Genomic DNA, 14,102 nt, shown 5'->3' with positions numbered 1-14,102 from the left:
AACCTTTTATTGTGAAATATGTGCGATAGGTACGAAGTTGCGGATAGGGGGCATGAAAAGGGGGCAATAGGTCAGAAAACCGACTGCCGGGGCAACTACTTCTCTATAACATAGTATAGGTAAAACAAAGTCGCTTTCTCTGTCTCTTTGTCCCTTTGTATGCTGAAATCTTTAAAACTTTTTAGGATTTTGATGCGTTTTTTGACGTGACAACGTCTTATAATTCGATAGAGCCGGCTGCACGCACGAAAAAACATGACTCATACGGCGTTACCTCGCTCTGAGGCGTTCCATGTAGGCTTGAAGTGCAAGCGAGAGCGCGGAACGAGCGACAAAGAAGCACAATCGGACGTTGTCACGTTCAACTATCGGCAGTAAACCGACTTTACAGACAACCAATTTTTTTTAATAGATAGAGTAATTCAAGAGGAATAGGTTTTAGTGTATAATTTATTAGGTTTTAGACAAAGCTGTCGAAGCCCCGGGCGGTAAGCTAGTACAGATTAAAATTAGCTAATAACTAGTAATTAGCTAACTTAAACGTATTTGTAAACAGTTTTAAAAAATCTTAATATATACAGGCTGTCCCAAAAAGTAGTGATATACTGAAGCTGGTAGGTAGAGGACTTAGAGGGCTATCCGAATCACCCCCATGTATGTTATGCGAATTTTCGTATTTTCGGAGTAATTACATTTTTTTCAATTTTTCATCTATCGCCGAGTACGATGAGATTTTTATTTATGGTGACGTGAATTATTGCGCTAGATGCTTGATTTTTTTTGTGTGCTAAGCTGAAAGATAGGCCAATTCAGCATGGTAACATTTACTATCGTTAGATCTTCGAATGGAATAAAAAAAAAGAATTAAATGCCAAGAAAGATAAAATTACCCAGTATGTTCATAACTTCAAGGGCCCATAAAAAAATAAAATCACATGAAAAAGGTTTTCCATTTGGCTTTTAAAAACTTGCTCTATCGATCAGGTAGCTACCCTAAAAATTTAATTTAATTATTCTGAAGGCTTCAATCGAAAAATTGAAATCTAAATGTGGTAAGTGGAAAATTTGCATTAACATGATGATCATTAAAACCAATAAATAGGTGTTAAATTACCAGAATTTTTTTAAAATAGCCCCGCTGTTGCTGAATGCAAGTGCGACATCACCGTACAAAAGTTGTCTGTTTAATGTCTGAATGCTCTTTTATCATTTTTAATGGTTTCTTCTGCAACTATGAATTTCCGGGTATTTCGTCCAAATTGTGGCAGTCTCTCGTCTTTGTAGTATTTCCACGTCATATCCCACGGAAAAAATTCAATAGGGTTTATGTCCGGAGACCGTGGAGGCCAGGCTAAAGGGCAAAAATACTCTGAAAGATAGATTGGTCGTTGCAGCCTGCGCATGCGCCGGTGATGCCTGCTTTAAAGCCTGGCCTCCACGGTCCCTCGACCTAAACCCCATTGATTTGTTTTAATGGGGATACTAATAAGACCTCGGCCACTTGAGAGAATGCCACAATTTGGACGAAATAACCCGGAAATTCATAGTTGCAGAAGAAACTATTAAAAATGATAAAAGAGCATTCAGACATTAAAAAGACAACTTTTTACAGTGATGTCGCACTTGCATTGAGCAACAGCGGGGCTATTTTAAAAAAATTCTGGTAATTTAACACCTATTTACTGGTTTTAATGATCATCATGTTAATACAAATTTTCCACTTACCACATTTAGATTTCAATTTTTCGATTGAAGCCTTCAGAATAATAAAATTAAATTTTTAGGGTAGCTACCTGATCGATAGAGCAAGTTTTTAAAAGCCAAATGGAAAATCTTTTTTATGTGATTTTATTTTTTTATGGGCCCTTGAAGTTATGAACATACTGGGTAATTTTATCTTTCTTGGCATTTAATTCTTTTTTTTATTCCATTCGAAGATCTAACGATAGTAAATGTTACCATACTGAATTGGCCTATCTTTCAGCTTAGCACACAAAAAAAATCAAGCATCTAGCGCAATAATTCACGTCACCATAAATAAAAATCTCATCGTACTCGGCGAAAGATGAAAAATTGAAAAAAATGTAATAACTCCGAAAATACGAAAAATCGCATAACACACATGGGGGTGATTCGGATAGCCCTCTTGGTCCTCTACCTCCCAGCTTTCGTTCATCACTACTTTTTGGGACACCCTGTATAAATCTCGTGTCACAATGTTTGTCCTCAATGGACTCCTAAACCACTTAACCGATTGTAATAAAATTCGCACACCATGTGCAGTTCGATCCAACTTGAGAGATAGGATAGTTTAAACATGTAGGTACCACGGGCGAAGCCGGGGCGGACCGCTAGTATATAATATATTTCAAGGGCAATGTTTATTATGAATGAAAAAAAAATGGTTTATTCATGTTATTATAATTTAAACATAAAAAATAGCTCTCTCATATTAAAACAAAAAATCCGTTTTGGTACAATACCTCCGTCTTTTTTGCAGATCGGATAAACAATATGTGCGTATCCAAAAATAACAAACAAAAAGAAGATGTTATTATAATAATTACTTTGTAATTATAAATTATTCATACAGTCGAGAAATATCATATTCAGATAAGGTGAGTCGAGCGAATATTATTTAATATAGTATTATTAAGAGTAATAAATAACTAATTGGTGCTAAATACAATGTTTAAAATTAAATTTCTGTTTTCCTCTATACTATAAATAACATAAGTATCTATGTAAATGTACGAGCGTCGCATGTTAGATTAATAATTACTTTAATCGCAGATGACCACAACTTTTATAATATTTTTTGTACAATTTTGTCTTAGTATATCCTAATAAAATAGAAATATTAAATTATTTTTGCCTATATTATGCTTCATGTTATGTACCTATATTATTTGCTATGAAATTATGACTCACTAATTAAAATCACTCAAAAACAAAAGGTAAGGATACATAAATTAAAAAAATCCGCAGATCTCTGCTAAAAACTGTACACAAAATATTTTTTTAGTCAAGGTATTATGATTTTACATTATTTTTTGTGATTTCAAGCTTGTCAATTTGCAAGGGCTTTGTAATAATTTTATTGAATTTGATATCCGATATTTCCCCTACAGAAATCAAGTAAAATCTGACATAATGTTTAAGAGGAATTTGAGTATAGTGTAAATATAATTGAAACACCATGAATAAGTGTTTAGTAAATATTTGAAGTGTCGCTTCGTGAAAACAAGTTAAACTATGGAGAAATATTTACATCTCATATACTATTTGTTTAAGAAAGATGCTGCAACCGATTATAATTTTTTACTCATGGTAAAAATGATGGTTGAATTTTTTTGTTGTTTTTAATTGTGTCCTAATAGGTACTCCCTAAAGCCGGCTACACACTAAGCCCTAAGGTACCTGCAGCAGGGGCAATATTGGAATTACACCCTTAATTGGCTCCTTAATTGTGATGTGTGGAGGCAAGTAGGGGCAATTTAGAGAACAGCTGAAATTGCTCCAACTGCCGTGCAACCGATAATATTATTATTTAGAATAATATTGCCCCTGCAGCAGGTAGGTGACTAGCCTTTAATAAATTGAAAAATAAAGACATCTTCTCCGCTGACTTAGTTTTCATTTACCTTATACTAGCACTCGACTTTCTTTTTTTTTTTCTTTCATAAGATCCTTTGAAATTAACAAACCTAGTTCAGCTGTTCAAGTGTAATAAATAACTTGTATAAAGAGGTTAGCTTCATATTTTTAGAATGGGGGCGAATTAAAAGCCGTTTATTATATAATTTTAAAGAAGTTTTTTATAGTTCTTCACAGGTACTTTTAGATAAACCTATAACCGAGTTGGATTCTAGGAATGTCCAGTAAAGTGTTCCAACCGATAATTTAGTAGTAATTCTAGTACTCGATAAATCCATAAATAATTGCCATAAAATCAATCCGGACGTTTAGAGTTAAAATGTTGTAACACTAACAGATGTTATTACCTTTCAAAATCATTATCACTACATAGTATAAAACAAAGTCGCTTTTTCTGTCCCTATATCCCTATGTCCCTTTGTATGCTTAAATCTTTAAAACTACGGAACGGTTTTTTTTAATAAATAGGTAGGTTTTAGTGTATAATTTATTGGGTTTGAGACAAAGCGGGCAAAGCCGCGGGCGGTAACCTAGTTTATTATAAAATACTAGCGGTCCGCCCCGGCTTCGCCCGTGGTACATATGAAAAATAGATGTTGGCCGATTCTCAGACTTACCCGATATGCACAGAAAATTTCATGAGAATCGGTCCACCCGTTTCGGAGGAGTATGCAGACTAACATTGTGACACGAGAATTTTATATATAAGATTATAGCCTACAGACTCAATAGTAAATAACAACGATTTGTAATTTTGGGTTAGAACAGATTTTATATGATTTATATGTACATCAGAATAACACAGTATAACTCATACTTAATTTTGTCCGCAGGTTCGTCCGCGGGTGAAACCGCGTGGCGTAGCTAGTCACCAAATAGGTGGTATAAAACTAAGTCACTGTCACTGTCTTTTCTATGTATGCTTAAATCTTTAAAACTACGCAATATAATTTGATGAGGTTTTTTTTAATAGATAAAGTGTTTATCGAGGAAGGTTTTAGTATATAATTTGTAAGGTTAGGTTAGGTTACTAGATTAAATTCGTATTTCAATCAGTCATAACAACTATGTTGCAAGCCTCGTGACTTCGCTTCGTGAATCATTATTTTCTATTATACTCTATCATTATTTCAATTATTTGGGATTGTTTTAATTTACATTCTAAGGCCTTGTCTTGTATTGATTAGTTTTAAAGTACCAAACGAATGAATGGTGTACCAACACTAAAACGGGCCACTCCAAAAACTATATAAGTATAATTATACATGCGATAAACCAAGTAGGTAATACCTGAGTTGAAAAATTTTCAACTAAAAATACTCTAAAGAATTATTGCATCAAGCTTCGGAACGAGCTTTACGCAACTCGACCTATGGCTTATAAAATATACGTAAAAGAATATTGTTTTATGATCATGTTATATTCTTTATTGAAATAACTCAAAACACAACAACTTGTATACTATAATTATCTTCCATCCAAACCATAACGATTGAATAAACCGAAGTATATAATTAAGACCAGACATACGTCTAAATATTAAACCTGTGTCTTAAGTTAAAAATGATGAAGAAGATTTCATTATTCTGATTTGTTATGAATAGAATATAACTTACCACTGTTCCTCTCCATGAATCTTCGGTAAGAATCTACGATCGACATGTTGGTGTTCGCACTCGCGCCTGAAACAAACAAAATTTATATGTAATGTTAATTCACCGTCATAAAAAGGTATAAAATTTCCGTGTCACAATGTTAGTCTATATCATACTCCTCCAAAACGGCTAGACCAATTCTCATGAAATTTTCTGTGCATATCGGGTAAGTCTGAGAATCCACCAACATCTATTTTTCATATGTATCACGGGCGAAGCCGGGGCGGACCGCTAGTAAAATAAATTTTAACGGAGGGCACTTTCACAGCAGGTATCATTCTTAATACATATTTCAATACTTTCACAAATATAAATATTAAAATGATTTTATTAAATCCCTTGAAAAATACTATATACCCAATAATAGGTAGTCATTAGTACTGCAAGTTAAAATAAACTCTATACATATTATAAAATCAAACTAATTACATAAAAACACTAAATTCGTATTTGTATAATTGCGTCAATATTATTCACAATAAACAATATTTAATTAATTTATACTAATTATTCAGAAACTATTCGTATAGTATCCCGCTATTATAATTATTTTCGTCTGCAGATTGCAGAACTTATTCGTTCGGAAATAAACGTGCCAACACAACGTGAGCTTTGTTAATCCTATTGACAAACAACATGCATTCAAACCAAACCCAAAATCTTACATAACTTTCACTCCTAGAGGTCAGTGATCACGTTTTTTCAATAACATAATATTCAAAATGTTAGATGAATTACTTACAAATAATATAATCCTGAATTAAATTAAATAAATCATATTTTATTTGTGTAATTAATATTTAGTGATATATTATATTAAATAATTAATTATGACATACCGATGCAATAACAATAACACTTAAGCCTCGAATAATTAAAAAAAACACGAACCAATCAAAAACTTTCGCGCGCTTTTTCGGACGTCAGAAAAAAAAGAACGCGCCGCGCGCCACCGTCGCGTTGTCGAAAACTGACGTTCAAAAATATTTTAAACGCACAAGTAATTTGGTGTTATTGTGAAATAATTAGCCTTCAAGAGACGGTTCCTTTTGCACTGTTTCACATTCTTTGAATATTATGTCGTTTATTTGATGAGTCTAATTATTATTGAGTAATTAATTTCTTGCGGTTTTACGTAGAGGCTATAATTATAAAACTATAAAAATATATACGAATGGAGATGATTATTGTTTTAAATATTGAGACACAGATTAGATACCTACTAGATTGAGGTGAGTAAAGAGAGATTAAATGACTAGGATATAAAAATATGAGTTTTGATATATTTTATGATTTATACAGTAATTTCTTATTAAGTTATTACATTTTTGGAATTATAATTCATGAGATTAAAACTGAGTTTTATTTTTAAATGTAAATCTTAATCAGATTGTATTGTTAAATATAATTAAAACAAACATTTTAAAAAATAGTATAATTCTCACAGTGCGTTATTTATTTTCTGAAAATAAAATATGTTTTTTGAAATAAACAAAACAACCGTTTATCTAATTATTGTTATCTTTATTTATGAGAATAAAATAAGTAAATAAAATTTGTAAAATAAGTAAATGATTTATATTATTACAGTTGCAACGATTTATTTATTTATTTATTATAAACTTTTTTTGACTGTTTTTTTTTTGTTGCATATTTCGAAATAGAGTTTTACTCGCTTAAAAAAAACGCTAAATGTTCAAAATTAAGTAACTAATAAAATTATATCGTATAATACAGATCAAGTCCAGATTGAATAAGGCTTTATAATTATTAAGGACTATTATTTAAAGCTGTCAATACCAAAGTACCTGTCAATTAGGATTGCAAAATTAAATATCAAGCCACAGTTGATAAAGCTTATACTATATTTTAACCTTATTAAGGGCCGATTTTTCAATGCTTGAATAAAACTTATTCGTCGAATAGTGTATAAAACTACCATTTTAAAAACGTATTCTAATTGCCCGTATTTGACGGTTTACGTGATGGTTAGGGAGCCAGGTGCAAATTTGGTTAACTATTTCCTCTCAAGAGATAATTCGTCAGACGCATGAGAGTATAGTATTATAAAGCCTCGTGAACGTCAGCTGGCGCTCGGTTGGGGGGGTGAGCGGTTGTAGCCTCCCACGCACATAGGAAAAAAAATACATTCATTCATTCATTTCCTCTCAGCTAAAAATTTGTCAAATTGTAGCTAACCCAATATCTCAACGAAAAAAAATAGTCAGCTGGTTACAACATGGTGTATTATACGTCAGCTGGTGTCTCGAACATGAAAGTTAAATTTAAAGGAAAATTTATTTTCCGTTATTTCCTCTCAAACAAAAATTTACCTGATGATAGCTTATATGTAACTGTGGATAAATATATATGTCAGCTGGCTGTATCTTGGTGGAAAAACCGTCAGCTGATACGGGAGGCTACAACCGCTGTTCCCCCCAACCGAGCTCCAGCTGACGTTCACGAGGCTTCATAATACTATACTTTAATGCATTTTACTAATTACCGCTTGAGAGGAACTTGGTCATAAAATCTGCTGCTGGCTCCCGGACCATGACATTTTAATATTATCGTGGAATACTTTATTGGACGGATAAGTTATATCCAAGCATTGAAAAATCGGCCCTTAATGTAGCTTTGAAATATGATTAGTGAAATATTATATTATTGAAATAACATAATATATGTATACGTATTTATATTATTATACTGTATTCCATCTCTAAAAGCCGAAAAATGTTATAGGTATATTGCTTGATTATATATCCACATAGTAATTTTCAGGCATTTAATAAATATTAATCAAAGATAATTTGTACTAATATTATAAAGCTGAAGAGTTTGTTTGTTTGAACGCGTTAATCTCAGGAACATTTGAAAAATTATTTCGGTGTTAGATAGCCCATTTATCGAGGAAGGCTATATGCTATATTACCTATGTCATCTAGCTAAGACCAACAGGAGCGGAGCATTGCGGGTGACACCGCGGAGCACAGCTAGTATAATTCAACAACAAGAAAGCGTAAAACTGTATCTGTATTAGAACTGTTATTAAGGTTCCCGTGAGTCTTTAGATTATAAGATTGAAAAGTTATTCTTAATAACGATATACAACATCATATAATACGATAATATTACGATACAATACATTGAACCAAAAACAAACCGGCCAAATAACCCACATATTATACGTGTCAAAGTCGATCCGGTAATTATCGCATACCAAAATGAGATTCGATGGACCCACGCCTAGTCCGCACCACGCAAGCAAGGTCGTTCGGAAGTCCGAAAACAGAAAGTCGTGTCGGAGTCGTGTCGTGATGCAAGAACAACTTTTTAATGTTTTATAGATTAATTATGCAGTAGTGGATTATGAGTATACCGTTGTTTTTATTCTTTAATTAAAGTATTTACTGATTTTTCACTTTTTTTTTTTACTCTGTAAAGGATAGTGGAGTAGTAACTTAATGTGTGGTTGAACTACAAATTAAAATGTATTTGAGATTCGTGATTCTATAAATAACAAATAATATACATAAATAGATCATGCAGCTTGAATGAATCCACGTGGTCAATTAATTATCTATACTTAATATTATAAAGCTGAAGAGGTTGTATGTTTGTTTGAACGCGCTAATCTCGGGAACTACTGGACCGATTTGAAAAATTCTTTCGGTGTTAGATAGTCCATTTATCGACGAAGGCTATAGGCTATAATTTGTATACGTAGTATATTATTATTAGTTTGTGCTATAATATATCATCACGCTAAGACCAACAGGAGTGGGGCCACGCGGGTGAAACCGCGCGGCACAGCTAGTGTTTGATAATGATTAAAACGAATTGCATGCCTTTTGCTAATAAACAACCATTTTTAATAAATACTGTAATAATATTATTCGTCATGAAGTACTTCTACAAATTATATAATGTTATGTGTATTTTAGTTTTAACAAGTACGTTTTACGAAATTTCTTATGTATATTATTCTAAGTGGTATTATGAAAACACACAATGTGTCGAAGGCTTGATAATTTGAAACAAAATATATGGAGCTATTAAAAACACCTACAAGAATATAAATGCGTAAAGTAAAGAGTTCTTACTCAATACAACAGGTAAGTACGCGTTTCAAATAAGTCTATAATTCTATAATCTATAATAATTAAAAATCAAATTATGTATGTATGTATGTATGTATGGTTTTAACTTTTCACGCATAAACTACTGGACCGATTTCAAAAATTATTTCACCATTAGAAAGCTGCATCTTCACTGAGCAACATAGGCTATATTGCATTTTCAAAAAAATTTGAGAACCTTACCAAAAATGCAACAATATAACCTAAGATGCCAAAAATTCCTTAAAAAAAATTCTGTCATCGCGTGCGTCTAAAATCCATAAAAAGGACCTATTTAATTTATTAATGAAACACTGAATTTTTTGTGACCTAACATTTCAAACGCTTTTGTTTTTTTTTATAGATATCGGCATCGATACAGGTTTAATTTATCCCGCTTTATAAGATTCTCATTTATAATATTACACCGGTTTGATACAAAAATAAACATGAAACTATTTTTAGTCAGGATTTTGGCATTAAAAATAAAAAAGTAGTTACCCGAAAATCTGGTCGAATTAGATTAGGTGCATGACCTAAGGGATCGATGACCCGTAAAGTTCTCAATATTTTTTCATAATTACCTTATTTTTTTTAAACTTTAGAATAGAATAGAAAACACTTTATGCACACAAAACAACATTTACAGAAACGATAGGTAACTTAAAAGTTAAAATAAATGTACAATTTGGCGGCCTAATCGCATAAAGTGCTGATTTTTCAAAACTTATTCGTCGAATAATGTATAAAACTACCATTTTATAAACGTATTCTAATTGCCCGTATTTGACAGTTTACGTGATATTTTAATATTATCGTGTGTTTATTGGACGGATAAGTTTTATCCAAGCATTGAAAAATCGGCCCTACTAGGCCTGACTTTATTACGAGCCATCAAACGATTTTAGGGAAATATATTTCGAAACCTATTTATTAAAGATAATAATCATTGCAAAGTGTATAAGAGCCAGAAATGGCTATCGTTTAAATCCAAAATTTTAATGTCCTTTGTATACAGCTGTTCCTTGCAAAATATACAATTATTGCATCATGAAGGCACAATCAGGAATTCCACTTCAAAGTTAAGTATCACTTGGATCCTACTCAGTACAGGCTTGCATTACCTATGACATAAATACATACAACGAGCCTATTGTTCACTCAGTATTATTAACAATGAGTAAGATCGTAGATTGAGATGCATGTGTGAATCATAATAGTTCTTTTACTTATTTACAAGACATCCCTAGCTCTAAAATAAAAAGAATTATTTGTTTATGTTATGCATATGTCATAGCACTAAATATGCCTAACCTATCTAACTTGTAAAAGATAAATAAAAAACAAATGCACGATCTTGAACATAGTCAACTCATATTTGTTCCCACTGCCCCGGGCCTCCTATGAGGGTACAGCCTACAGGCCATAATCCACCACGCTGTCCAAGTCGGATTGTCACATGTCGTCGAACTTTTAATTAAGAACATGCCAGTTTCGTTGTGATTTGAAAAATGTTTAAAAACAATTGATAACATAAACAGAATCTTTAAATATGCAATGTTTTTCAGAATATTCCAGAAGATCATCGATATCACTACGAATCATTATCAATACTATTGATTAGTATTATATCATAGTCTACATTCCCTTACCTATAAAAGGTTAGTGACCGTATTGTTACCATTAATTAATTGCCTTTATAAGTAAATCTCAAGGTAAATGAGGATGAATAAGAATTATTCTAGTAGGTATTGTTATTTTATTTAGATTATAAAATTATCGAGTAAATATGAACTAAATAACTGATGAAACTGATACCGATAATATTGCAGGAAATAAAAAGGGGAAATATTATTTAAAAAAATAAGCATCATACATGCCATAAAAAACCTAATATGATTAAATAATAACTAACAGAATGGTTTTTAAAATTACAACATAGCATTGCCTTTGAGATTTCATTAACACAGGTTGCCTCTCACATGTGTCTAAAACAAAATTTATCAACAAAACCTTGCAATTATACAACAAAGACTGCAGCTGCTTTTAACAAATGCATTTATTATTATAATCCGACGAATATGGAAAGATTATTTACAAACCGTGTATAATCCGACCGAATATTGTAAAGCTTTATGGTAAGTCGCATAGGAGGTTGTTATACAAAAATAATATGGTACCTATTAATAATGAGTACATAAATACAATATCATGCAGCAAGCTTTTTAAATTATGATTAGTATCGTATTATTATTTATTAAGTAATAACTATTATTTGCACAAAAAACTTAACCGCTTCGATTGTGTAACAGGACAAAAGTTAAATTGAACCAACCGGAAGGCACAACTTTCAAATAATAAAGAATCATCAAAATTGGTTCATTGGTTCTGAGATAACAAACCCAAAAAGTAAAAAAAAAATGTTTTTTGAGTCGATTGTAAATGTTTGTTCTAATAAAAATGCAAAATATACAATGATCTTTCAAGCAACCTTGAGAAGAGTAATTCACATATCAAACCATAAGAAACAATTATACCGTCATTGTTTACAAACACGTATTATTTATGTAAATATTTCCACACACATGTATTTCGAGATCATTCATAAAGCGCTAACTATTAATTGATTATTTAATAGTCTTGTGTAACGAGTTCTGATAATTTATTTTAATTTTTCTACATTCTTTATACCTAATATAGGATTTTATTATTGTTTTTTTTATCTCACTTTAAGTGAAACACCCTAAATTCTTACAATGTTACAAGTAATTAACGAAAATAAATAAAATTGTTATTTTTATGCAAATTAACAATATCAGAATAAATAATAAAAAGTGTGAGTTAAAATAAATACCAGACGAGCTATTAAATAGTCCATGCTTCTTTTTTACTTACCTATAAAAAGAAATTCCTAGTTCCTGTGGTAGGCCAATTATCAACGAACAAAATTATTATTTTATTTATATTTTTCCTATTTTCCATATTAATCTCTGAAAGATTCTTATAGAAAAAAGAAACAGGCAATTACAGGGAAAATTCGAAAAAGTCTCAACTTATAACTGCGCCCGTTTGCCAGTTCGCGAAAAGATAATCCAATATTTACTATAATCAAATACATTCATAGTGTAACTACTCAGAATGCCAAAGATTCTAATCGTTCCCACATTATTTACTTTGTTTTCTGCATGTCACGGTCTTTCGGATTTCGCACCTACTGGGGACTCGAAACTAACGTAATATCACAAGGCCTAGTTACTTAACTCAATCGTACAGTCAATGTCATTACCCTTGAATATTTTCGATATATGCTTAGTCAATATGTATTAACAAATATATTTAATTGTAATATTATACACTAGATTATCGCCCGCAGCTTCGCCCGCATAGTTCCCGTTTCTGTAGGATTTTCGGGATTAAAAGAAGCCTATGTATTATTCCGGGTCTTCACCTATCTACATACCAATTTTAATTGTAATCGGTTCAGTGGTATTTTCGTGAAAGAATAACAAACATCCATCTATCCATCCATCCTCAAAAACTTTCGCTTTTATAATATTAGTAAGATAGTAGGATTTGTGGGTGCAACAGTGAGCAAAATGCTTCTGTAGCAAAATGCGCCTTACAGATATGGTTAATAAGTACATTAAGAGTTAAGACCCACTATTATTTTTCTTCAACGTAAGTTTATTAAATCAGCATGCAAAGTTAAATTACACTTAAATACTACAGTTACCTCAGTGTTTAAGCAAGATCTAACTTTGAATTGCAAAAGAAATGTGAAAAATGTAGGTCAATGTACGAGTTATCCATAAAACAACTGGGCAATTGTCAAAATACAGAAATTCAAAATTAAATGTTGTGTATCGAAATACTATGATAATGATGCAAAGATATAATGACTTGCAGATTTGCATTGGAGGTCAATGTACATCTATTTTTATAGCCTTTGCCTTTTGGTAAAAGTGTCTAAAATTCCTCATTGACGAACCGTAATAATTATGCATTGTTGATTCTTGAATTAAGTAACGCATAGAATAGATATAGGTAATATTATTATATCTATAGGATTAAGAGAACTATAACGTTCTTAAACTTTTTGTAAAACTTCAAATTAGAAATGGTATAGACGAATAAAAAAGACGTTTTAATTCAAGGCATGCCGATAAAAACTACAAGGCATTATGAATAATAAAATAAGAACAAATTGTGCATTAAAATTATTATGAAAAGTAACTAATTCCATCTATTCCTTTTCTATTTAAAAATTTCACAATACAATTATTTCTTGGCTAGTTGAAGTGGCTCACAAAATAGTAATTGATATTGTTAAAAATTACTATAAACGCATAATCTCATAAAATTATTGTATTGTCACCGATTCTTGACAAGTGTCCAAAGTTTGAATTAAATCTCTCCGTTTATAGTTCAAAATCGAGTCTAAAGGAGTCGGTTACATGCAGGTGAAGTTAATAAAAAAATGTGTGTGTGTACTAGTGTACACACGTAAGAAGTGAAACTTCTTTATGACCTTATTTTTCAAAAAATAATTTACTATATGCAACTTTACAGAAATCCGTGTCGAATCACGCGTGGTAGGGATAAGAAAAAGATGGCGCGTAACGGAAAAATGTCACACGTAACGAAAAAATGTTACACTAACCCGATAAAG

The 14,102-nt window shown here is 31.5% G+C and overlaps 1 protein-coding gene across 2 annotated transcripts in view; it reads right to left on the bottom strand.

The window, feature by feature from the left end:
• The window catches only part of LOC149484890 (very long chain fatty acid elongase 7-like), a 53,417-nt gene that overhangs the window by 24,043 nt on the left and 15,272 nt on the right, over positions 1-14,102 (bottom strand). The window contains exons 1-2 of one of the 2 annotated variants that reach the window (XM_089701219.1): positions 6,152-6,246; positions 5,274-5,339 (exon numbers count right to left, since the gene is read on the bottom strand). In XM_089701219.1, coding sequence (XP_089557345.1) covers positions 5,274-5,319 — 46 coding nt within the window. In that variant the 5' untranslated portion in view covers positions 5,320-5,339; positions 6,152-6,246. Of the gene's footprint in view, positions 1-5,273; positions 5,340-6,151; positions 6,247-14,102 lie in introns of those variants that run through there. The other variant, XM_089701218.1, reaches the window with a different exon arrangement.

The sequence above is a fragment of the Colias philodice genome, chromosome 11, assembly GCF_061535455.1.
Source record: "Colias philodice isolate Cphi_HAF_F1 chromosome 11, ilColPhil1 Martin Lab GWU primary, whole genome shotgun sequence".
NCBI lineage: Eukaryota > Metazoa > Arthropoda > Insecta > Lepidoptera > Pieridae > Colias > Colias philodice.
Note: the sequence above shows the minus strand (reverse complement) of the source record. Positions and strands in the feature narration are given on the sequence as shown.